The sequence below is a fragment of the Myxocyprinus asiaticus genome, chromosome 22 (assembly GCF_019703515.2).
Source record: "Myxocyprinus asiaticus isolate MX2 ecotype Aquarium Trade chromosome 22, UBuf_Myxa_2, whole genome shotgun sequence".
NCBI classification, from domain to species: domain Eukaryota; kingdom Metazoa; phylum Chordata; class Actinopteri; order Cypriniformes; family Catostomidae; genus Myxocyprinus; species Myxocyprinus asiaticus.
Genome location: NC_059365.1, coordinates 4,890,162 through 4,917,814, shown reverse-complemented (window position 1 = coordinate 4,917,814; position 27,653 = coordinate 4,890,162). Strand labels below are relative to the sequence as shown.

Sequence of the window (27,653 nt, the reverse complement as noted above, 5' to 3'; positions counted from 1 at the left end):
AGTGTTGTGTGAACGTGACACTTTGCTGTTAGTCATTATTTGGGAATGGAGTTCTATTGATTTGGACCTTCAGTATTGTGTTCTGTACGTTTTTAAGTCAGCCACAATATTATGCACTGTGAAATAATGTCTAGTATTGACAAACTCTTTAGTTTGAGAACTAATTTGGGGTAGTATATTGTATTTTTATTTATTTAAACGAATAAAGAATTATTTAGTTTGATGTCTCATAATTGACTTGTCATGGGTCTTATGACAAACTCTCATACTGCAGCATGTGTGTGTAGATAAGGGTGAATCCCACCCACTGTCCACCTTATATCACAACCCCCTTTTCAAAGAGGCAAATGTTATTATGACATTACATTCATGATATTCTTTTTATAACTTTTTAAAAAGTCATTGATGTAGTTTATCATGGGGTTAAAAGTGTCCAGTACATCCAGTGTTGGGCAAGTTACTCTAAAAAGTAATGACTTACTAACTACTAATTACATCTTCTACAGTGTAATTAGATTACTGTACTAATTACTCTGTCTGAAAAGTAATTGCATTACTAATTACTTTGTAAAACCCTGATCTACCTAAAAAATACAAGGATAGACATGAAATTGCTCTTTGAATTCTTTCAAATAAATCATATAAAATCAAATAAATTATTCATGAACTGGCCAAAAAATTTAAGGGGGCAGCGTTAAATTAAAAAAAAACATATTTTAACATTAGACGTTAAATTTCAATTTTATATTCACTATTGTTTTATTTAGAATTGTTCTATAGTTAACCACCCCTGGAGTTCGCTAGTTCGAATCCCAGGGCATGTGCTGAGTGACTCCAGCCAGGTCTCCTAAGCAACCAAATTGGCCCGGTTGCTAGGGAGGGTAGAGTCACATGGGGTAACCTCCTCGTGGTCGCTATAATGTGGTTCGTTCTCGGTGGGGCGCGTGGTAAGTTGGGCGTGGTTGCCGCGGTGGATGGCGTGAAGCCTCTACACACGCTATGTCTCCATGGCAACATGCTCAACAAGCCACGTGATAAGATGCGTGGGTTGATGGTCTCAGACGCGGAGACAACTGGGATTCATCGTCCGCCACCCGGACTGAGGCGAATCACTAGCGACCACGAGGACTTAAAAGCACATTGGGAATTGGGCATTCCAAATTGTGAGGAAAAAAAATAAAAACTAGAATTGTTCTATAGTTTATACGGTATTTAACGCAGTTACATCAGAAGTAACTGTAATTAAATTACTGAGTAATCCTTACTTTTGTCAATGAAAAAGTAATTTAATTACAGTAATTAATTACTTAGTAATGCATTACACCTAACACTGTCTACATCAGATAATCACGTCCCTTCAGTCAAAGTCTCATTCAACTCGGTGGTCTTCTTTGGAGCGCTCCTGGGCAGGCTGGGCAACTATTTTCTATGTGAACAAGCAGTTCTCCAATCTTGTTTTTATATCATTTTGTCATTTTGTTCGTTTGATCTGTCAAGCACTTTGGGTCAACTTCTGTGTTTTTTAATGTGCTCTATAAATAAAAGTTGGCTTGACTCCCAAACGGTTGGTCAGGATTACGATCAAAGAGCAAATTTCAAATCAGCAGTAAAATCTGACTACACTGGTATCATACATTTAACTTATTTACCTCAGATTACGCTAAAAAACACAATTTCCTCATCTTGTCTAGCTAACGCGCATGTGCATTTTTAAATTGATTTTCAGGCGATGTCTGTATCTAAAAGGTGGTCTTTTACCTGTAAGGCGGGACTTGCTTTAATACAACCGTTGATTGTTGTGTTTTCCAATTTTTCGCATTCATTTTAATAAAAGTTGCCTGTGTCATTCAGCTGTGACGTCAATTTGTGGGCGAAACCTGAAGGCTAATAGACCTTTTTCATGGACTGTGATGACGCGTTTCCGCCTTATTTAGCGACGTAAATCTAGCAAACCTTTTTTATGATAATTTTTTCAAATATTGAGTGTAAGTTTATAACATTGTTCTTTGTGTTATATTACTCTGGAATTCGTTTTATAAAATGAATTACCACAGTTGCGAGAGGGTTTCTATTACAGCTGCTGAGAGACAGTAATTTGGCATCTTCTCCCATCTGACTTGCTTAATCCACTGCTCTCTATTTTATTTTTTTTCTAATGGAAAGTCATTCAAATGTAATAGTGGACATTTATTTTGCTCTTGGAGCAAATGGGTAAGTAAAAATAATATTTGCTGTACTCTCACATTTATTCCCATTCACCGCTATCAAAGTTTACCCTGCAATCGTTGACCTCCGCGTTCCAAAACCCGAAGTGTGAAAAAAGGTCTATTCACCATGTGTTCCCTCAGGATTTTCCTATGGGGTTTTATAATGGGGGTTTTCAACTTCTGAGTAAAATAAGTCCACGTATCGTCAAGTAATGTTTACCACAGACCTTATTTTAATCATACGTAGAAAACCTCCATTATAAAAACCCATAGGGAAATCCTGAGGGAACCCATGACGAATTCACTTCCATTGTGAGTGCCTGACTGTAACCACAACTTTTGCTTGTTTTTTAAATAAACGAGGGACGAGTTGAAATAAGTTTTGTGAAAATCAACATTATGCCACAAATACTTTTTATTGAGCTCAAATTGAATTGAACTCGTAATGGACCTTGTTCACTGTAGCGCCATCTTTCATTTTTGACTGGAATGAAAATGAGGCTGTGAAGGATAGACTTAAGGCGGTCGCACACCGGACGTAAATTCATGGAAAATGATTGTTTCGAATTTTAGAACGAGCCATGTCATCCGCCAGACGCTCCCGGTGTGCGTCCCTTTTACAGTCTCTTTAATGGGTTGTACTGTTGTTTAACCCTTGTGCGGTGTTTGTTTGTGAGTCACACTCGTGGTGTTCGCGGGTCAAAAATGACCCGAACATACATGTGTATTATTTTTTTTTGGGGGGGGGGGGGGAGGAGGTTAATTTTTGTGATTGTTTTTTTTATATGTTAAAACACTAAAGTTGTGTATTTTTGGGGGGGATTTTATGGTATTTAGATCTTATTTAGCTCTAAATTACACCATTCATTTTCATATAAAAATAAGCACATTTTATGTTATCTTCACTTCAATAAAAATCTTCATTTCAGTAAAGTGAAAGAGTATCAAAACATCACAATTTTTCATTCATTGGGGGTCTCTGGAGGCATCTGTTGGAATAAAAAAAAAAAAACAATTACATGAAATAACAACTATGTCCAATAGATGACCTCAGTGCATTATGCATTTGCTGATCTCTATAAGCCAATGTTGTAACAGACTTAATTTCTAGATATTATCCCAAGTTACGCATTGGATATATATTTAAACATTATAAAAAAAAAATATGTAAATTGTTTTTTAAATTGTAGCATTTTTTCTAAACCACTTGTGTTAAAGTGTCAAATTTTGCAATGATGCTCCAATATGCAGTCAAACCTGACCATGCTGCCACAGACAAATCTGACTGCGCTACAAAGAAAAGACAGAATAATTATTATATTACTTGTCATTTATTTCAAACATCAAAATTCCACCATAAACTCTGTCACACAGGGGTCAAACTCAGACTTCCACCTGTGTGGTATGTTTGGTATATATAGACAGTAGGGTTGTACGGTATACTGGTACTAACGAAATATCGCGATACCAAAAAATTAAAAATGGTACGATATAATCTTGTTGTTCATTTCGGTACCATATTAAAGAATGCTGCCATTTGCAAAATGTAATGTAAGTTGAGAGTTATGAGATGAAATCAAAGACCATTTGAAAATAATAATAAAAAAAAGTCTCGATATGGCCAAGTGCGATCATTAAACAGCAGAAGGATGTCATTTAATGAAATAATATACAGTCACATGTGCGCCACAGAACGAATGAGAGGCGCCTCTCTGCCCTGTCATATCCTTCACACACACACAAGCAGGCATGCACACAAACGCAACACACACTACTGATGCTTGATTTTTATGCGGTGTGTCTAGTAGTATCCATCTGCAGAGCCGCAGAGCAGTGTGTTTAGTGTATAAACTGTGAACTCTCAAATGACCGTTTTCTCCATTGCAGCTCGGAATGACTGGAGTCGCGGGAAGCTTGATATAACGAACCCTTCACAAACATGAAGAACCTCAAAGGTCTTTCAAAATAAAAGTCCCGCTGAAATAAGATCTCTATTCAACTGATTGCGTGAAATTGAAGACATTACGACAGAAAAATATTTCTGCTGTATACAAGTGTAATATTCAAAGTAGTCGCAATAATACTCATAGTAACAATAATATAATATTAAATGGTTATATTATTAGTATTATTATCTGTAAGCAATATCACAAAAGCAAGTGTACTGAATATCAGCATGTTGTGATTCAGCCATGGCAGCCTTTTGCCTCAGGTAATCAGATTGTTTTCATGTAATGTTGTATAATGCAAAGCTCTGTTCTGCATTTTTATTTGTTTTTTTTTTGTTGCCAAAAATAATATATTTATTATTATTGTTGAAATATTATTATTGGCTCTATATTGTTAAATCTTTACAAGACATTTCCGTTGACAAAACTCCAGAAAATATTCTTGTGGTAAATTAGATGCAATCTAGGTTTTGCATACAGTTTAGGGGTGTAAATCGCAAGTTTCATCACGATTTGATCTTATATCGATTCTCTTAGCCAGCGATCTGATTTTTTTCAGATACCTCAAAGTGTGCCGCGATACGATTTCGATTCAGGGGCCTGTGATTGATATTATGATATTATGTGCTTATATTTTATGAATCTATTACATTTATTATCTCACAAATACAACCAAATTATAATTTGAATATTTTATTGAGCTCTCTGGAAAGTGCAAATCCAGTATCCAGATTAGGACATCCACAACAAAATAAGGTATTTCAGTTGTTGAAAAAAATAATACAGAAAAATTAATAATACAAAAAATAAAGTCACATGCATGTGATCATAAATCGTTTGATGACAGCTCATTGACTTGTGGAATGAGGTAAACACTACAGTGACAATTTGTCATCTCTACAACAGTCAAGCAAGTCTTTCAATCCAAAATACTTACATACCCACGACAGGAGAGTATGTGCTATCTGTGGTTTTTCTTAGCTAACACTTCCACAGTTGTATTAAAAGATTCTGTTACAGTTTACTGTGATACATGTTAGTAAGGGTGTTTATGTGTAGATGTGAAAAGTCTTGTAACTGATGTTGGGGCAGGGCAGGTGTTTTCTCTTTCTCTCGTCAGTGCTGTTCAGAATATCACGGCTGTTTAGCCGTTTGAATTGGATGAATTGCTCCACAGCGCTTTAAAATATAAAATTCCCATGTGGAATTCAAATGTGTTGCATGCACAACAATATCGACTGAATATCATAAGGTTGCTGCATCGCCTGATGGAAATGCGTACGGACGTGTCTGGAAAGAAAATGTCAAAATAAAGGTGCATCTTTAAAAAAAAAATATACATCGATGTTTACGTGTTGAATCAGTGCATAGTATCGTTGGTGATTTGATCGATGCATTGATCTAGATTGATGGATTGTTACACCCCTAATACAGTGCATGTCATTGAGGGTCTATTCCTCACAGCCTCGTTTTCATTCATGTCAAAATTAAAAGATGGCGCTACTGTGAATAATGTCTATATTTAAGTCCCGCTGAAGTATTGAATGTGCTTTTAGAGTACTCCACTACAAACATAAACTTAATCTCACATCTCTTCATTTTTTTTAAAGCTATCAAGTCCAAACCTAGCATCATCGACATGGGCTGTCAACAGAGGTCACAACAGTCGACAGATCCTGGAAACAGTAAAAGTAAGTGACATAAAAAATATTGTATTAAGAAATTCTGCAGATTTTTTTATTTTCTTAAAATGTATACGTTTATAAGAATCTCAGTGTCTGAAATGCAAAGTAGTGAAATATTATAGGTATTCCAGCATCTACAGGTCCTAGAGAGACAGTGCTGGCATGGACATGCAGGAGGAGGACTCAACGCAGATCCAAAAAATGTGGTAAGATTATTTCTGAAGCTCCAGTACATAACACACTTTGAAGTCAACATGAAATTGGGGTCAAAGTTGACCCTATTTACTTTCTAAATGTACATTCCAGGTCTACTTGGTGAACAATTCATCAATTCATGTTATTTTAAAGGGGACCTATTATGCAAAATTCACTTTTACATGGTGTTTGAACATAAATGTGAGTCGGCAGTGTGTGCACACAACCACCCTACAATGTTAAAAGTCCAGCCACTCCTCTTTCTTATATTTCTATTAATCAAAAACAGTGTTTCAAAATGATCGGTTTTCGTGGCCACGCCCACGACTGGTGACGGACTCCACCCTATTATCATAGATCCTCCTCCGAGTGATCTACACACAGTCCACCATTTTTTCCACGCTGGATCAGCTATGGTGGGAAGAATAATGTCTCAGCTTCGTAAGCATCATAAGTATTCTGTTGTTGGCTGTAAAAGTGAACATAAGAGTCTTCATGTACTCCCGGCATCAGAGCCACTGAAGACGCAGTGGACAAGTTTTGTTTTGAAGTAAATGTGCCCCCAAACATACCAAAATTAGTTTATGTTTGTTTAAATCATTTTACACCGGACTGCTTTGTGAATGAGGATCAGTATTGTGAAGGTTGCACGGGAAAGGACGAGTTGGGAAGCTCGGACACCGTCAAAGTAAGGCTTTTATTTTCTGCCCTCTGCACAGCCTGTACACTCTCTCTAGTGTTTTCCTGGGTTCACTCAGATAGCTTCACCAATAACAAAACTCTCCATAAACTTCTTAAAAGACATGCAGCTTTTTGACATTCAGGACACACGCCAACACTGGACTGATGTGTTGTTCTCTCTCTGCTTCTGACGGTGGCGTGGCTGTTTATATGCCGCTCTCCCCAGCTCACTGGAATTAGAGACAGGTGTTAGACGTAATTTAGCTACGGTGTAAGCGCCCTTACCGCTTTCTCTCTCCGGACGGGCGCTCGACCACGCCCCCACTACCACTAATATAAAGCAGGATTTTCCAAATATTTGATTCTCAAGCATGGATCAGTACCAACTGTTCGTGTTCCAGCTTTAGTATCGCACTTTATATTTTGTGAATGTTTGCAAATCGCCTTTCCGAATGTGCTTGTTAGCTGATTCCACGGATAATGCAGCTAAAGTTACCATTGTCTCTAATTGTATTCACGGAGAACAGAGTTATGTCGTTATTTTTACGCTTACTGTCTGTATAATAATAGGGGGCGGGGAGCAGCAGCTCATTTGCATTTAAAGAGACACACGAAAACAGTGTGTTTTTAATTCCACCCAAAAAGAGGCATTTACAACATGGTATAATAAATGATCTGTGGGGTATTTTGAGCTGAAACTTCACAGACACATTCTGGGGACACCTGAGACTTATATTACATCATGTAAAAAGGGCAATAATAGGTCTCCTTTAAATATAAAACTTGCTCTGCCTTTTCTTGGAACTTTCCTTTTTGGCTGACGTCACCAAGCCCTCTTACTTTTCAGCCCCTCCTCTCCAACTACAGTACCTGTCCTATAGAGACCACTACTCTGTATCCTATCAATTACCAATGGATAAAACCAAGTCCGGCCCTACTTTTTTCACTCTGAAATATGTTACATCACTGAATGATTTGTACTGATGCCCCCTACAGCAGATGCTGATGCTATCACTGTTAAAAAAAAAAAAAAAAAAAAATCTGTTAAATTTACGGTAAAATACCAGCAGCTGTGATTGCCAGAAATTTACTGTAAAAAAAAAAAAAAAATACAGTGACTGCTTCAGGCTTTATGGGGTGTAATTTTGATCACTACAGTTTATATTATTAAATGATATTAACTTAATATACTATCCTTCTTGAACTATAAAAGTCTGCTTTTCACTTTATGAAAATGTATTGTTTATCACCATAGTAATTACAGAAGGCCACATGATGACATAAGAGTTCATGTAGAGTGACTCTTCCAGGAGCACTAATTAATGCACATGTAGAAACACTGCACAGTGTTATTTACACAAACACAAAACACCATCAGGGTAACACGTGACACTAAAATAATACAATAAACATTAAGCTCATCAAATATAACGCAGAACACCCTGATGTACATAACTGATATTAAAAATAACAAGAAACTATTCCCATAAAATATAATGAAATGCAATGGGTCACGCTGAGACTTCTGGGTATGGCTGATGATTGTTTTTCACCGTCATTTTAACAATAGTTAACTGTAAGAGTACATATATTCTCTTGATAAACATCAATTTTCACTGTACATTTTATGGTAAAGTCATTCTTTTGACATCTAAAAAACTAAAATTTTTACCGTAAAATTACATGTATTGTCTTGTTAATCATTTGTATAATTTTTTACTGCATATATTAAAGTAACTACCCGTTAGGGGGCCTGGATAGCTCAGCAAGTAAAGACGCAAACTATCACACCTGGAGTCGCGACTTCGAATCAAGGGCGTGCTGAGTGACTCCAGCCAGGTCTCCTAAGCAACCAATTGGCCCGGTTGCTAGGGTGGGTCATGTTAGGTTAACCTCTTCGTGGTCACTATAATGTGGTTCTCGCTCTCGGTGAGGCACGTGGTGAGTTGTGCGTGGATGCTGCGGAGAATAGCGTGAAGCCTTCACACACACTACGTCTCCGTGGTAACGCGCTCAACAAGCCACGTGATAAGATGTGCGGATTGACGGTCTCAGACGCAGAGGCAGCTGAGATTCATCCTCCGCAACCTAGAGAAAAAAAAAAAGTAACTACCCGTTAACCAGTTAACATTTTTACAAATTTTTATGGTGTACTTCTGTCTAACGAGACAGCATGAAATGACCGTTCACAACCCCAAACTTTCGATATTACAGGAAATGCTTAGAATATTTGCCATTCTGAAATTATACTTAAAATTATCGATTAAAATTTATTGCGATTAATCACTTTTTTTTTTTTTTTTTTGTTAATCGTGATTCATAATAAAAATGCTGAAATTTGACACCATATATACTTATTTTCCTGTCAAAATGCATTTATTTCCATCTTAGGAAAGAAAACAAAACAATATAATGGAAAATAAAATTTTCCAAACAAAGCCTTCCACAATATAATGCGACCTATTAAAGTAACATTAAACATTTCCCAATTTTCCTAATTGGGAGTTTGACTAATTTAAATAATTATTCCCCATAGGTTTAGTTTTCATTGTAATGTGCATAAATCTCTTAAAATATCATCATCCACACTATTAATCTGCCAGTAGACTGTGGCTAGCTGCGTTCATGATTCGCGTCGACGCTAGCATCCAGCGGTGCTTTGAACTCCACGGGAAAAGCGGAGTGATAGTTAAGACTTGGCGTGCGGGGTCTGGGTAGCTCAGCGAGTATTGACGCTGACTACCACCCCTGGAGTCACGAGTTCGAATCCAGGGCGTGCCGAGTGACTCCATCCAGGTCTCCTAAGGAACCAAATTGGCCCGGTTGCTAGGGAGGGTAGAGTCACATGGGGTAACCTCCTCGTGGTCGCAATTAGGGGTTCTCGCTCTCAATGGAGCGCGTGGTAAGTTGTGTGTGGATCGGGGAGAGTAGCGTGAGCCTCCACATGCTGTGAGTCTCCGTGGTGTCATGCACAACGAGCCACGTGATAAGATGCGTGGATTGACGGTCTCAGAAGCGGAGGCAACTGAGACTTGTCCTCCACCACCCGATTGAGGTGAGTAACCGCGCCACCACGAGGACCTACTAAGTAGTGGGAATTGGGCGTTCCAGATTGGGAGAAAAGGGGATAAAAAAATAAATAATAAAAAAAGACTTGCTTTAGTGGTAATTAAAATGCAATGAAAATGCTTGATTTCTATCACAAGTCCCATCTCGGCTTGTTTTGTACATCAAATAATAGCACTAAGAGGTCCATTCTCCATCATTTTATCACTGACAGGGAAGCGCTGTTGTGGTGTGTCAGTGTAATGACTCCAACCGGAAACATTACAAAGGTGCCGCCCTCCTAACAAGTGTTTATGCTGTATTAACGGTAAATGTGTTAATCGCGATTAAGAAAAATTTACGCGTTAAACTTATTTAATTAATCACATGCGATTAACGCGTTAATTCCAACAGCTCTAATATTTTTGTTATGTTTTGTTATATTTGCATTATTTACTTGCATAGTTTGTACTATTTACAAGTATTTACACTGATGTGTAGAACACGTGCTTAATCGGTTACTGTCTCTTTAAGACTAGCAGCATCAGCCAGTAATTATTGTAGCTTTATTTTATTTTAAAGGTGCACTCAGTACTTTTTTCCTTATAAAAAGTGTTTTACTCCTAAAAATAAATAAATTGTAGTTTTGAAACAAATGTGTAAAAGCACGACCACTCACATGAGATGAAGACTTCTTATAAAAGCTGTTTTATTCCCATGTTAGTATCACAGCCGAATACTCAATCTCAGGTACAGCACTGTTATTGCACATTTTCACTCATTATTTATATTAGTCATGGCTGTGAATAGTGAATTTCTACAGTGGCATTGGTGACTGAAAACTGTTGTGTTTGAGTGATAATGCATCCACACTCCTAGGTGTCAGTGTCCAAGTCCAAGATGCAAACTGAAAATTACTGAGTGCTCTAAGATTTCAGCTGATAAATGAAAAGTCTTTGATATCTAAAAATTTTTAATTGTTACATTTGATTATATTCAAACTATTATATTTTTGTCGGCAGCTCAAGGAAGTGAACTCAACGAAGATTCTGGGAGCAATGATGACGTATGTTTGGCCCAAAGACCGACCAGACCTCCGAGCACGTGTGGCCATATCACTGGGGCTGCTTGCTGGAGCCAAGGTGCATTTGTCATACCACTATATAATTGGGAAAGTTTGTTTTTTTATAGAAGTTTTACTATAAATGTTTTGTGACAGTAACAACATTTAGGATACAGATTGCAGGGCTCAAAAATAAGGATTTCCTGTCAGTAGTTCAAATTTGTACCTGTCCTGTAAATATTTTCACCAGTCCCACAAATGTGTTTTTTAGCAACGTATATGTGTCAAAAACATTTTTCGTTGGAAACGTTTATGATTATTGTGATTATTGATTAATGTTTAAAAAGTAACATGTTTCAAACCATTCTAGACTACAAGGTCCAATATGCCATCGTAGCCATTCACAAAATTTAAAATGTTTTCAAGTTTAAAAAGATTTTGCTGGTCAAGATCGAACATTCTTAAATTTGTTTGTCAAGTTGTCACAGTCAAATGTTATTTTCCTTTCTGTTCCCACTAATTTGCTGCCCGGAAAGTAAAAACAGATTAAAATATGACACATTTTCTTTCCATCACCTGGTGTGATGTTCTTAAATGCAACAGCCTGCTGCTAACATTCTTTTTGTACTGCATTTTCATGTATTCGGATGGTCAATCAAACTTTTGTTTTGACCATTTTACATACATTTGGGCTCTGTCCCGTGAGGCACCTATGATGCCTTTAAATGCTGCCTGCGGAGGCAGCTTACTAGGTTTTGGAACGGAGCTCTGGTGATGACCTGTTTGGTGAGATCAGTAATTAAAAAAGTTTAGATCCAGTTGCCTCCAAACTCTGTCCTCTTGTTAAAGGGCATTGCTATGGATGGATGCTGTTTGAAAGTGAAATTATCACTGAGGTGTTGGCAGCTCATTTTTATCTTCCACAAATTAAGCTTCAATGCAGTAATTAGGAAGTTATGGATCCTTGCTTTACTTCACAGTGACACTACTTCCTGCAAAAGCAGCGCTGCATTTCCTGGGTGAATCTCACAGAAACATGTCTGGGTCACATTTCAGCCCAAAAACAAAAGAAAAGAAAAAAAACAAGAATTATGTTTTGCGAAGCCTGTTTTTGGGACCATTAGGACTTTTCATGACAATTAAATAAATATACAGATAGTAGCACCTTAAAATAAGGTTCCATTTTTTTTAACATTAGTTAACATGAACTAACAATGAACAGTACTTTTACAGCATTTATTAATCTTGGTTAATGTTAATTTTAACATATAGTAAAAAATATTTAAAATCAAAAGTGTATATGTTATCATTAGTTAATGCACATGAACTAATAATTAACAATTGTATTTTTATTAACTAACATTTACAAAGATTAATGCTGTAAGTTTCATTCATGAAACTTTCGTAACTATATGAGTAGATTCGGAGTAATTTGCGCATAAAATGGAACTTCCCGAAAATTTTCTGGCAGATTCACAAGTGCTTCGTACTCCCCAGATTTGTTAGTAAAACGTGTGTATGTTAGTGAATTCCAAACAGAAGGGGCGTGCACACGTTCATACACAGTTGACAATCCATGGCCGTGAAAACGCCGTGTAATGAAGGCACCAGACTCACTAGTGAAAGTGCATTTTCATCGTAAAATTTTTATTTAGCAAGAACAATAATGTCAATATGACAGTATGATGCTGTTTTGTTTTTTTGATTTTATTAATCAAACAGTTCAAGAAGTCAATAAAAATGGTTTTACATGAGTGTAAAAAATGTTCAGTTTACGCCAGGAGGAGGATGTCCACCACCATTAACCTTCTTTGGTTCAGTTCGCAGCGCATCGCCAGCATCATTTGTGAAACTTCTCGGGTAAATCATGATGGTAACAATAATATACTTTTAACTGGAAGAATCTTCAGAGAAATTAATAGAATGCATGAAAAAGATCTTTGACCGAAACGCTGTAAGATATTACAGATTTACAAGCTTATACGACGGTGTGCAGGCTTTTCTGTTTTTCACTGTTGAATTGTGTACATACCTGCCCGCGATGTGTGTATTTATGGATTTACCAGCATTAGCATTGACCGTAAGTTATCAACTGAACACTGTTTACCGATGCCTATACTAAATTATGAAGTCTAAATTATAGAGCTCATATCAAATAAAAAAAAAATATAGTCCAAACAGTCATGTTAGAGGACAAAAAAAAAGATTCAAGCAGTAAAAAAAAGTTTCTAAATAAGTATAGGCTATGTTTTTTTTTTTTTCTATTAATTTATTTTTTTAAGGTTATTTAATTTATACATTTTTAAGTTTAATTATTTAATTATTAGTTACTTTTTTCATTACTTATTTAATTTCACTTCTATCAAAATGTAGTCATGACAGTTTGCCTGTAAGAACACAACACTTTCGGATGTCTTATGCATGATTTACATGTGAGCAGGTGTAAATTTCATTCATACCAAATAATGTGAATGTGAAAACTTTCATGAATCCGAGAATTTACTTTAGAAGGCTTTATGAACAATTTACACAAAAATGTGTTGTTTCATGAATGAGGCCCATTGTTAGATCATGATACCTAATGCATTAATAATGTAAATGGATGGGGAGCCTGGGTAGCTCAGTGGTAAAATACGCCGACTACCACCCTTTGAGTTCGCTAGTTCGAATCCCAGGGCGTGCTGAGTGACTCCAGCCAGGTCTCCTAAGCAAACAAATTGGCCTGGTTGCTAGAGAGGGTAGAGTCACATGGGGTAACCTCCTCCATAGCTATAATGTGGTTTGTTCTCGGTGGGGCGCGTGGTGAGTTGAACGTGGATGTCGCGGTGGATGGCGTGAAGCCTCCACATGCGCTATGTCTCCGTGGCAATGTACTCAACAAGCCACGTGATAAGATGACGGTCTCAGATGCAGATTGAGGCGAATCACTACGCGACCACGTGGACTTAAAAGCACATTGGGAATTGGGCATTCCAAATTGGGAGAAAAAATTGTAAAGTGTTCCCATATATATATACAGTATTGTTATGTCAAACATGATTTATATAACGCTTTTTAACGCCCCTTTTTTGTAATTCCTGTTTGTATCAATGATTATTCTCATTACATTCTTATTACTGTACGTGTATGTTTCAATTATTTTAGTTTTTTTTGGTAACACTTTACTAGAAGTTTCCATTTGTTAACATTAGTTAACAACATTAGTAAACATGGACTAACAATGAAGAATACTTTTAAAGCATTTATTAGTCTTGGTTAATGTTAATTTCAACATATAGTAACACATTGTTAAAAGCAAAAGTTGCACAAGTTATCATTAGTTATGCACTTTGAACTGACATGAACTAAAAATGAACAATTGTATTTTTATTAAATAGCTTTAACAAAGATTAATAAATGCTAGGCATGTAACGGTATCAAATTTTAACATCACAATAATTGCTTTAGCTTTTATGACTGTATAAGGTTTTATCACGGTATTGAATGACATTACAAAAACGGGTTGAGAAATAAACAAATTGTTCTCTTAATAGCAAGTTGAATTACTTTTTTCAATACCAATCTCGCCTTTTAAATTAACAGATAACAAAACTTTTAAAAGAATTCTGAACATTTAAAAAAATAATTGAATGTAAATAATTACACATAAAAATTAAATATACAATAAAAAGTTTACAAATGCATAAACAAATATCTGAAAATAAATGTTAAGTCAGAAATCTTAAAGTGCAAAGCTGCAAACATGTAAAGTCCCTTATGATCAATATCTGATCAATATATGAAAATCTGGCGCAGTCCTTTTTAGTACAGATTAAAGTGCAAATGATTCTTGTCCATGTTGGTTTTGTTTACATCAGTGTGTGCATGTCTTGATTTGTTGATGGAAAAAACTAGTGTGCGATCAGAAAAATGTAAATAATTTGGCTAAAAGGTTATCTCGAATTATTTATGGTATTTTGAAGTGCCCACGTTAACAGTATTGTGCATGTTAATTACCTTGATATACCGTATTACTGAATACTGTCACATGCCTAATAAATGCTGTGAAAAATATATTGTGCATTGTTAGTTAATGATAACTAATGCATTAACTAATGTTAACGAATGGAATCTTGTTGTATTACCTATTTTTTATTGCTGTCAGCATAAATTTAAGGCAGTACACCAAATACCACCATGATAAATATTTTACAATACATATTTCTTTATTTCCCCCGCAATACTGTATTGATTTTTTTATTTTATTTTTTGTCTTGCTGTAATGACAATTTGGAGGGGAAATGTGTTTTGAAATTGCCATGGAAATAAGGTATGCAATGCAAAAAATCCAATGGTCATAACAATTCACTTCATTTTTTTTTTTTTATGCAAAATATAATAAATGTTTTCTTAGTATTGATTATGAGGTGTAATAACACCTAGACTTGTTCTTGGCAGGTTTTGTGAGATTCACCCTCCTGTGGTGTCGTCACACATGAAATTTAAAATGAAATCTTGTGAAGTAATATTGAAAGTGTGCCATTCACCTACAATTACATTACAAGCTGTCTGAGTCACATGAGATGACAAGGGTGAGCTAGAGTGGGGCCAAATTAAAGGGAAATGGCATCTGGCTAATGCTCTGCTGCTTATTGGCATGACACAGCAGCTGTCCGCGAGCTTTTAATTAGCTTTAATAACCATTTCAATTCCATTAGTGAATGCATCAAGCAAAGCATTTCCAGATCTGTCTGCAGGAGCACACTCGCTGCCCGCCATTAATGCTGCCCGTCAGTGCACTCTGAAACCTATCAAAACAGTTGGCGCACTCACATCACTCTCACCCTCTCTTCTGTTTGTCCTCCAGATAACCAATGTGACGGTGCCCTTTATGTTTAAATATGCGGTGGATGGCCTCAACCAGATGTCAGGACACATGTTGAACCTGAGCGATGCGCCAAACACGGTGGCAACCATGGCAACGACTATTTTGATTGGCTGTAAGTCCTGCCCGCTCCTGTCCTGGCAGGTGTTTGGCTTCATTTTGGGAGCCCGCTGCATATTAAGTGCTGACTGACCTTTCCCGAAAAGTTTAGTGTCAGAATTGCTTTTACATGAATTTTAATTTGATTGTCATGTATAAATCTGCTCTTAAAGGTGCTAATGCAGTTTGCAGTTTTGTTTAACTTCATAAAAATATTTGAACACTGGCGATGTTTAACAGACATTGCTGGTGTTGCCTTCTGATACTATTCCCACACACACACACACACACTTTAGCGTCAGACACACACTTGCTTTCAGTTCAGTTCACATTAAATGTGAGCTATATACCGATTGAAACTGAAAACCGGTAGAAATGTGTCAACCAGTCTAAATTTGAGGATTGTTTCTGTCTTAGTTAAGCGGAAAAAAAAACACTGTATGGTATGTAACGAGCATTACAGTAATTTTACATTTAGCCTGCTAAGCCCCGCCCCTTTAGTTACTGTTGCTAAAGCTGTCAACACTGTTATATCTAGCATTAACATATAGGTCCCTATTTTAAGAGTGCTAGCGCTAAGCGCATCAGTGGGCATGGCCATGAAGTTTTGGTATATACGTGCAAGCATGTGTTAAGTGTAGGGTAAGTAGGTTTGCCAAAATTTTACATGCAAAGTACTAATGGGCTGGGTCAAGTGCAATTTAATTCTGAGGTTCTTCTCCAGCACCGTCTGCGTCCTATTATAAAGTCCATTCCCTGTCAAGCACCAGAGATATAAACAAAGACAGCACATTCATAAGAATTTGGTCGTGTAAATGGGCTGTATGCAAATAAATGAAATATGGACTTGCGTTCTTTTGTGCATAAACAAATGTTGAATGTCAGGCATATTTCAATGACAGTGACACGTTCCTTTTATGTGCATTGGAAAATGTGGTTCTGGTCAGGATTTGGATTTACGCTCCATTTAAATGACAGAGAATGTAAGTATTATTAATCATTTTATCTACTGACACACACGTCATGTCTTGAATTAACAGTATTTGTATCGGAATGCACTTCCTTTCTACCGGTCGATTTTGATTTTGAAAATTCAATTCATTTATTGAAACACAAACAAATTAAACCAAAAATAGATCTAAATTTAAATTGCACTTGAATAACGAAGTGGTCAACAAAAAATCATACCAAATCCAAACATTTTACTCTCTCCAACTTCCACCGGCCTCTTTTTCAGTGACTTAAAAATCACTCTACGACAACAGGTGAAAAAATACCAATACAAATTAGATCATAAATATAATTGTAAATATAAACATAACAATAATAGTTATTGAAAAATAAACCATGACCTATAGATAGTTTAACACAAATCTAAAACATTTTTGTATCATAAAACGGCTATTGTCAGGGACATAATTTGATGTTCCACTATATTTTTAGAGTTTGGACATGAACTTTTTAACCACCTGCTGGTGAAATCAACAAACTGCAAATGCAGGAACTGACTTTAGACCTTGCGCTGAGATGAGACCTGCTTTTGAAACGTCTTAGCGCAATTACCTATTTCTCAGGGAAAGCCATTTCATTAACATACAATACACCCACAGTTTGCACGCATACACCCACAGATTGCGCAAACACTTCCACCCACGGCCACTTGCACTTTGCACTGGCACGATAATTGCGCTTAGAATTAGCACTCTCATGAAAAATGGATAAGGCGTCTTAGCATATAGCGCTGCACTTTGCACACTCATGAAAATAGAGCCCATAGTCTCCAAAAAGTTCTCCAGTATGCCGTGAAAGGCTATAGCCAAAATGCGAAATTGTGCAAAGAAATGCCTACTGCAGGTTTGCTTCAGAATATAAAAGGGGCAAAAAGAAACCTTACATTTGTTTATATATTTTTTTTTTTATTATGTTGAGTAGATAAAATAGTAGTTTTGTTTCATTGCTATTTACAATATTTTTTTAAATAGTTAGAAATTTAAGTTTTACTTCTATAAAAGGACTTATTTATTTTTGAATAGTTTATCATTTTTCTTTAAATATGTGTATCTTGATTATACACCGATCAGCCACAACATTAAAACCACCTGCCTAATATTGTGTAGGTCCCCCTCGTGCAGCCAAAACAGCGCCAACCCACATCTCAGAATAGCATTCTGATGTGATATTCTTCTCAACACAATTGTACAGAGCGGTTATCTGAGTTATGGTTGACTTTGTCATTTCAAACCAGTCTGGCCATTCTCTGTTGACCTCTCTCATCAACAAGGCGTTTCCATCCACAGAACTGCCGCTCACTGGATGTTTTTTGTTTTTGGTTCCATTCAGTGTAAATTCTAGAGACTGTTGTGCGTGAAAATCCCAGAAATACTCAAACCAGCCCGTCTGGCACCAACAATCATCCACGCGATTATCTAATCAGCCAATTGTGTGGCAGCAGTGCAATGCATAAAATCATGTAGATACAGGTCAGGAGCTTCAGTTAATGTTCACATCAACCATCAGAATGAGGAAAAGATGTGATCTCATTGATTTGGACCGTGGCATAATTGTTGGTGCCAGATGGGCTGGTTTGAGTATTTCTGTAACTGCTGATCTCCTGGGATTATCACACACAACAGTATATCATCTGCCGCAATTTTTTAAATATTGTGATATCAATTCCTGCACCCACCCCACATGCTGACATTTCCATTTCTTGAGTTACGTGATCAAACATTGACACCTAAATCTATACTTTGATATTAAATATTATTGCCTATCATTACTTGTATCAGTCACATTGAATTATAGATCTCAACACCGTATATGAAGTTTCTTCTGTATAGATTCCTCTGTTATTTAAGTCAGAAAGGATGTTATTTTGAAACTTGTTTATTTATTTATTTTACATAATCTCTTCTTCTTTTGTTTTTTGCACAAACATCATGGATAATCAGGCTGTTTTCACCCCATGGGATAAAGAAGGATGATTTTATAATACTGAACGTCAATTCTGCCAGGCTTATTCAAAAACATTTGCAGTGTGGCCAAACTATTTAGAGCCTTAGCCTGAAATAAACTTTTTATAACAGGTCATGCTTGATCTAAAATTGTAGTGTAAGAGTTTGACCAAACAAATTCCAGTTAGTTCCAGTCGGAGTTTGGGCTCATTCTGGAGCGTGTGACAGCGAATGAAGTGCATGCTTAAATAAAGAGAAATTAAGCTAATGAGTAATGTAACCAACCACTTAGCAAGTCATTGTGTCTTAGATTGAAAATTAACTTTCTCCTCATAATTGCATGTTTTAATGAGAGTCATTAGGTTCTGTGCACACAGACCATTAAATACTTCTCCGAGATGCCTTTTGTGCAACGTGTGTGTGCATGCTGCAAGGCACAGATTATCTGTGCACTAGACTTGCCACGATATCATAATTTTTACACTGGTGCAGTGTTCACGTTCAAACCGACTAACACCAGTATTACCGCTGGTTGGACACTAAGTGGTACTATGGGGTAATTTTCGTTAAGCAATTGCCTACACAATAACGCAAGGCAGCTTGATTTCAAACTTTTAACTTTATTTTTTTATTTATTTTAACTAAAAATGTAAATTAAACTGAAAAGTGCAATTAAAATGTGTGTTGTTCAACTTTTTGAAAGATGGCTTTTCAACAGTTGTGAAGGGCAACATCTCTTTGGCAACGAACCAACTTCATCTGTGCATTCTCTCCATCATGGGCTACCGGTCGGTTTTTCGTTGTCTGGGCAAATACATCACTTATTGTGGGTTGTTGCAGGTTTAATGTTGGTGTTTTATTACCTTTCAACCCAGGACCCAGTTTAGCTGCTTCGGAAGGGTAATGATTTGAATGTGTCTCAATAAATTAGTTTTGTTCCCTCCTAGGCCTGGGCGATATGCAAGAAATATGTTCACAATATTTTTATTTAAAAAAAAAAATATATATATATATATATATATATATATATATCACAATATCCAGTTACATCGTGAACCCCCGGTCTGAGGGATCATGAATATTCTTGCTTTAGTGATTTTGCATTGAAAATAAAATTCATTTATTTAAAAAATGAAAAACTTAAACCAAAGACATCTCTAAATTCAAATTGCACTTCAAACAAAATGAAAATGCAATTAAAATAAGGAAGAGGTCAAAAAAAAAAAAAAAATCGCATCTAATCCCCTTTCCATTTACAGTAACTCAAGTATCCGTCTATGACAACAGGTGGAAAATTACTAATACAAATTAAGATCTAAAAACAATTATAAATGTAAACATAATAATTATAATGATGATAATAATCACTGAAATATAATTCATGGTTCGAGGTGAACGTGTTTTTGTGTTATTTTATGGTTTAATCACAGATGTATAGGCTATATATAAAGTGACCCTGCAGAGTTGCGCTCACAACGAACTGCTCTGTGGAAATAAAGCGAACAGAACTCAGAGCACCTCCTGAGCTGAGATGGTCTGAGGTCATTTGCAGCATTCTGATAGATGATACTGTTCTTGCAAAAAAATTTCAGAAGACTGAAACAAAGAAAGAGTGAGAACCCTTTACATACGTGTGTTCCACGAGACTGCACGCCTCCGAACAAACAGCGCATCAGACATGCGCATAGATGGCTTTTCTGTCATCTGTTCTTAAAAATATACATGTATTTCTTCAAGCGTGTTTCTGTGTGTCTAACATCATTTCTTGTTTCATTCAGAATCCGAGACATCTTACAGTTACCCACCATGCACATTATATTCTCTACCTGCAATTAAACGTCTTCTGTCAGTGCACGTACTTTGCTGCTTGTGTAATTTGATACGTTGGTAAACATCTGGCTTTCAATGCGTTATTTAGGTTCATTTATCATGTGTCGCAACTATTCTTTATTTAAGGCTATTCTATTCATTAGGCTATTGTATTAATATTGGAAGTTCCATTCATAATGTTTCCCTTTTTTACCCGGTATAAAATTTCACACCAGCGTTGTTCCTTGTACCGAGTAAAACTGGTAACTCCGAACACCGTGGCAACCCTACTGTGCAGAATTTGCATTGATTGATATTGTATATAAGCCAACGTTCATCCACAAGCTAAGGATTTAATGCATTAGAGCAGTCTCTGAAATAGCTCGTTTTAACCAGAAGTGGTCATATCATGGAATACAACATTGTTCTTGCTCTTTTGAAATAGAAGACATGTATGTATTCATAGACATACAGTTTCAATCACCTACAATGAAACTACGCCTGTTTTGTCGCCTGAGCAGACATCTCAGCATATGGGCTGTATTCTCTGAAACAGTTTGGCCTACATTATTGTAACACGGGTTAAGGATGGGAAAGGAGGAGGCGGGAACCAGACAAACCATCAAAATAATGTTTAATGAAAACAAAAGACACAAAACATAAACACACACACTACAGCTGCATGTGGCTCTCTCTCTCCCGAACTGCCACGTCCTGCTGCATTTATCCGTCTCCTCGGCTGATTAGCCTGACTGGGGACCGGGCGCGCGTAGTCATGGCCCGGCCCTCCTCCTCGTCAAAATTATTTTAAGCCACAGACACTAAAAAGACTCATGATACCTAGGCAGTGTTAATGATGAAAATTCGCTGTATAGTGAGTCAGATATGCTCATGGGTCAAGAGGGGTATAAACTGGACCTAGGTGTGATGTATGCTGGCTGGTTTAATGAGCATCAGGTCCTCTAAGTGAAGAGAATGAAGTCACTGTTGCCTTGCAGTCTAGTGCGGTACTACAGCTGCTTTTCCCGCCTCGGAAACCTGTTGAGATTAAAGGAATGTTCCAGGTTAAACACAAGTTTAAAGTGCACTGATAGTAACACACTTAGAATGGAAGTCTATTAGTCATGCAATGATTGCCCCATAGACTTCCATTGTAAGTTTGATTTTACAAACTGAGGAACGAGTCAAATTTTTGTGGTAATTAATTGGATATTAAACATGCTGTACATAGAGCTTGTGTTTAAAGGGATAGTTTACTTAAAATAGATAGTTTACTGTCATCATTTACTCACCCTCATGCCTTTCCAAATCCATAGGACTTTATTATGTGGAACACAAAAGGAGATGTTTTAATGAATATTAAATGCAAATGGCAGCTGTAAATGCACTTCTATAAACGTGCATTGGATGTCGAGATCTTCACTATAAATGTCTGTTCTCACCCAAAATCACTTGGATTGCTTCAGAAGACATGGATTAAACCACTGGAATCTTATGGGTTACTTTTATGCTTTCTTTATGTGCTTTTTGGAGCTTCAAAGTTTTGGTCACCATTCACTTACCTTGTATGGACCCACAGAGTGGAAATATTCTTCTAAAAATCTTCATTTATGTTCTGAAGAAGAAAGAAAGTCATACACATCTGGCACAGCATGAGTTTGATTTAAATTAGAGAATTTAAATTTTTTAGTGAACTATCCCTTTAAAGCCATATTCTGATTCATAACAGCTGTCAGCTGAGGGCGCTATTTTGCTACTGTTGTGTTTGACAACCTTGAGAAGGCGAGGGTCTCATCACTATCTTTGGAGGGCGGTGTTTTGGAAAGAGTGGGTTTGTCTAATTCAACTGCTTATTCTCGTGGAAGTTCCAGAACGGCTAAACTTTCATATGTCTTCAGAAGACTTATATGACGTACACATTGCATGGACTATTTTATAATACTTGTGGGTCCTTTTTTAAGCTTTAAAGTGAGAAACTATCCACTGTCGTTGTATTGAAATGATGGACCAATATATTCATTACAACATCTCCATTTGTAGTTTGCATTACAAAGAAAGTCTTGCATGTTTTGGAAAGACATTAGGTTGAGTAAATGATGACAGAATTTACCCTCTGCAGAGCTTTCCCAATAATAATAAAAAAAACACGCGCACAAAAAAACTTGATTTAATCACCAGACACAACACTAGACGTTAAGACTAGGACTAGTTTTGCCATTTCTGTATTGGTTTTGTTTGCAATGTCAGAAATTTGGCAGGCTAGAAATCAGGTTTAATTAGTGGTTGTTTTGGCTTAAATTTGCTCACAGTTAAATGCTGTTATTATTCTTCTGTTAACAGCTCTTCAGTGAATGTGTGCAATTCTTACGTTACCTGCGCACTAAGTGTGTGTGTGTGTGTGTGTGTGTGTGGTTTCAGACGGCGTGTCCCGGGCTGGAGCAGCGCTCTTCAATGAGCTGAGGAACGCTGTGTTTGGAAAAGTGGCTCAGAGCTCTATCAGAAGAATAGCTAAGAACGTCTTTCTCCATCTTCATAACCTGGATCTTGGTTTCCACCTGAGCAGACAGACAGGAGCGCTGTCGAAGGCCATTGACCGCGGGACGCGAGGAATCAGCTTTGTTCTCAGCGCTCTCGTCTTTAACCTGGGACCCACTCTGTTTGAGATGCTTCTGGTCAGCGGCATTTTGGTAGGTCATCATTGAATCTCAGCCTCTCTCTCTCTCTCTCTCTCTCTCTCTCTCTCTCTCTCTCTCTCTCTCTATCTATCTATCTGTCTATATATATATATATATATATATATATATATATATATATATATATATATATATATATATCCAGTAGAACTATTTACTTTCGGTGTCTAACAGCTGTTTTATCGTTTCTCTGCAGTATTATAAATGCGGGGGTCAGTTTGCGCTGGTCACTCTGGGAACGCTGTCAGCGTACACCGCATTCACAATCGCTGTTACACAATGGAGGTACAGTATGTCATTTCACAATAATTGTTATTTGTCTTAAAAGCTACATTGATATCTCTAATTATTTTTATGTGTCTTCGGTCAGGACGCGGTTCAGGATAGAGATGAATAAGGCAGATAATGAAGCTGGAAATGCCGCGATTGACTCTCTTCTTAATTATGAAACTGTTAAGGTGGGTTACACGTTGAACTGCTGTCATTACTGTAAATATTTGGCACTTTACATGTATAGAGTACAAAATAGTCATTTGAACTAAAAAAAAAAAAAAAGATCTAATTAATGTTCTTTTTTTTAACAAATTACTTGTGAAAGGATCTTGCTAAGCCTTGAGAAAATTTTGTTTGTCCAACATGGTAAATATGTGGTGTTTAGGGCTGTTGGCTGTCAATTAAATTTAATTGCAAAATTGATTTTCTGTAGACCAATGATAAGCTTATGTTCAATGATACGGAAATGAACAATATATTGCATTCTAAAGCTGCAATAATGTATTATATTTTAATTATCTTAATATATTTACTATATATTTAAATAATTATAAATATAATAAATTAATCATTATATATAGATTTTTTTTTTGTATTTCTCTGCAAATATTGATATAAGCGATTAATTGCAAATAATTTGATTAATTAATTGGCATATCATATAATTACATTTTTTTTTATCGATTTGATATTTTAACATGAGGTTTGCCATTTTTGCAACCCTGAAACGAAAATTTGTCTAAATGCAGTATAAAACCACGATTCTCTAGCAATAAACATGAAATGAAAATAAAATATTATGCAATACGGTAACAATGTCACAAGTAGGGTTGCAGACTAAGTGTTGTTTTGCAGTTATTGATAAACCCAGAAATAATAGAAAAATATTTATTTAATAATTGTTCTTCCAATAACTTTTTGTAACAGGGTTAAATGGTAGAACGTTTAACATTTTATCTGATTAAAGCTAGCTTTTTTTTTTTTTACATGCTTGCTGTGTTAATTTTCTGTTTGTTAACAGTTTACTTAACATATCTAATAGTGGTGCACCGATCCAGAAATTTGAGGCCGATAACGATCTCCGATTTTTTTTTTTTTTTTTTTTTTTTTTTAACACAAAGATTGGCTGATACCGATACAGATTTTTTTCTTAAAGTGCCCTTTGCCACACTTTTGCAAGTTATATGCTGCAGTTATATGTTTATGCCCCACACAGTAAAATTACGGTAACACTTTACAAAAAGGTTCCATTTGTTAACATTAACATTATTGTAGTTACCATGAACTAATGAACTTAATGTTAGTTACAGCATATACTATTACATTTTTAAAATCAAAAGTTTTATTAGTTAATGCACTATGAACTAGCATGAACTAGCAATGAACTGTATTTTTATTAACGGACATTATGATTAATAAATGCTGTAAAACTATATTGTTCATTGTTTGTTCATGATACCTAATGCATTAACTAATGTTAAAGAAATGAAACCTTTTTATTAAGTGTTACCAAAATGACATTCAAATTACATTAGTTGTGAATTGCTAACATTTATTTGTATTGAAAACAGTTAATTAATTAATAGTTCTGTTGTCAATATCAAAAGGTCATTGTGACATACTGGCAACCAAAACCATGAGAGCATCACACACAGCAGAGATACTTTCAAATATAAGATAACAATATCCATTACAAGCTCTAAAACTGCTCCAGTGATAAATCATTCATATCTGTGATTTGTTTACTATCTTTGGCATCTTGTTGTAACACAAATGACTAATTATTAAGCAAATGTGTGAAGATGCGGTGCCGTTATTGAAGGTTAAACAGTTATGTCTTTATTAGTGTTATTGTGACCAACATTAATCTAATTTAAATTGGGATCCTCACAGAATAGCGCTGAGGATATATTTAGAGCACCTGGAGAGTGCACATGTTTGATTGACTCCGAGAGCGCTCGTTAAAGAGAGTAAAGCTCTTATCGCTTCACACAACGTCAGATTGTCACGACTCATGTTACATCATGTGTACTCAGATTTGTTTATTTGTTGTTTGTCATTTTATATCCATTAGCAGCCTCTTTATCCTCTTCCTGCTCACAGTGCAGCGAGTCAGAATAACTACTGTAATGACTCTAGAAGATGGCCAACTTAATATTCATACACATGTAACTCTTAAACATGTTTAAAAACAAAACGGCATATTCATGCGAATTACATCATGTCTGTAAGTTTAAATTCAGCGAATGCTTAGAATTGCCAACAGTTCACCCTCCAAAGGCCACTCTGTCATGCTTCAAGAGCTGAGAAAGCGCTTATTCATTAGAGTAGCAGTGTATGTGTGATTCCCTGCCTGCTGCAAAAAAGATCGGCCCTGATTCTTGGCACGATCGGCCGATCATGGATTTAAGACGAATAACTGCCGAGATCGATCGGTGCACCCCTAATATCTAATAGTTCTCACTCCAAAGAACATGGGATTTGTGCCTTCATGCTTTAAAAAAGTAGATGGGACACCAATCTGTACCATATTTCTGGAAAATGTCATTATTTAAATTGCTATAATGTTGTTCAATTAGGCAAGTCTGCCCACCTTAGTGGAAAAACCATCCTAAGCTGGTAGCTGTGTTTTGGAACATGGTAGCTAGTTGAAGCTGGTCGATTGCTTGTCATGAGCTGGTTGACCAGCGACCATGTTCCATAACACAGCAACCAGCTTAAGGTGGTTTTTCCACCAGGGCATGGCAAACTTGAGATGAACCTAACAGTGTTCAGCTTGTTTCAGCCCTAATATCTTCTTCCCTTAAGCTTCAGTCTGTTATGTGTTCTTGTTAAGAGCAGATGTATTTTATGCAGGGCTTTATTTCCTGTCTCTGGTGACAATGCACATGGATTTAGTATGACTTTAAGCTAGTTTGCATACATAATGAGATCTCCACCCACTCCAAATCCGTTACACTCGCTCACACATATCTGTCTCTGTGTCTCTAACACACACTTCTTTACAGTAGTAGGCTCATCTCTACAGCTGTCTCTCCAGTGCAACAATCCGTCTTACATCTCACTTCTTTTAATAATTGGCACATGAGTCTTTGCTGAGTTTTGATGGTGTCTAATGTAATATTCTGAATGTCATGACTCATTACCATCCTGGTGAGCTGTCCGTTTTGTGTGAGGTGCCGAGACAATCGTTAGACACTAACGAGATGTGTCCTCTCTTTCTGTGTGCCAGTGTTTCCTGCACCACTATTCAGGAGCTGTGCTGATATATTATACAGTAAATAATATATTGACATCTAGATTTTCTGAAGAAAATGTGAGTTGTTCTTGTCTGGCACAAAACTTGCTGTCACAATGCTATGGTGTTCTGGGTGGTTGCAAGGGCATTGCTAGGTTGTTGGGTTTATAGTAGGGGTGGGCAAGAATATCGATTTTCAGATACAGTACATCTAGATTCATTTGAACAATCCCAAGATCGATGTAAGTAAATCAGTCACGTATGCGATCAATTTTTGCGCTAGGTGACTACAAATGTCTGTGATTAGCCACTGGCTGGAAAATATTCAGATTTCACTCACCAGTGATTGAGCAGTATATTGGCAAAGTAGTTCAGCATCCTTTCACTGTGTGTTGACAGTAAAAGTTTGGTTTGACTTGTTCCGTGTAATGTGTGTCCAAAGACGAGATCCACGCAGTCTATTTGTCATTGAATAATGTCTCTTTTAATATCCTCTCTGTTCTTCACAGTCAGTTGTTGATCAAAAATATAAACATTTACGTGTAATCGCACATTGCATGGATTTGGTAAAGAATATGTGCGATGCGGTAAAGAAACCATGGGCCGGATTCACAAAAATGATCTTGAGAAAAAAATAAAAAGTTCTTAGGATAAATTATAAGAAGTTTTAAGAACTTTCTTAAGTGCAGTTTTTTTTTGGTATATTTTTTTTGGAATGCCCAATTCCCAATGCACTCTTTAAGTCCTTGTGGTGGCGTAGTGACTCGCCTCAATCCGGGTGGCGGAGGACGAATCTCAGTTGCCTCCACGTCTGAGACAGTCAATCCATGCATCTTATCATGTGGCTTGTTGAGCGCGTTACCGCGGAGACATAACGCATGTGGAGGCTCACGCTATT

The 27,653-nt window shown here is 36.5% G+C and overlaps 1 protein-coding gene across 2 annotated transcripts in view; it reads left to right on the top strand.

The window, feature by feature from the left end:
* The window catches only part of LOC127412795 (iron-sulfur clusters transporter ABCB7, mitochondrial-like), a 48,599-nt gene that overhangs the window by 447 nt on the left and 20,499 nt on the right, over positions 1 to 27,653 (top strand). Inside the window, exons 2-8 of one of the 2 annotated variants that reach the window (XM_051649439.1) lie at positions 5,767 to 5,847; positions 5,964 to 6,047; positions 10,785 to 10,904; positions 15,672 to 15,804; positions 22,970 to 23,238; positions 23,441 to 23,529; positions 23,615 to 23,702. In XM_051649439.1, the coding sequence (XP_051505399.1) occupies positions 5,767 to 5,847; positions 5,964 to 6,047; positions 10,785 to 10,904; positions 15,672 to 15,804; positions 22,970 to 23,238; positions 23,441 to 23,529; positions 23,615 to 23,702 (864 nt within the window). The remainder of the gene's footprint in view (positions 1 to 5,766; positions 5,848 to 5,963; positions 6,048 to 10,784; positions 10,905 to 15,671; positions 15,805 to 22,969; positions 23,239 to 23,440; positions 23,530 to 23,614; positions 23,703 to 27,653) is intronic. The other variant, XM_051649440.1, reaches the window with a different exon arrangement.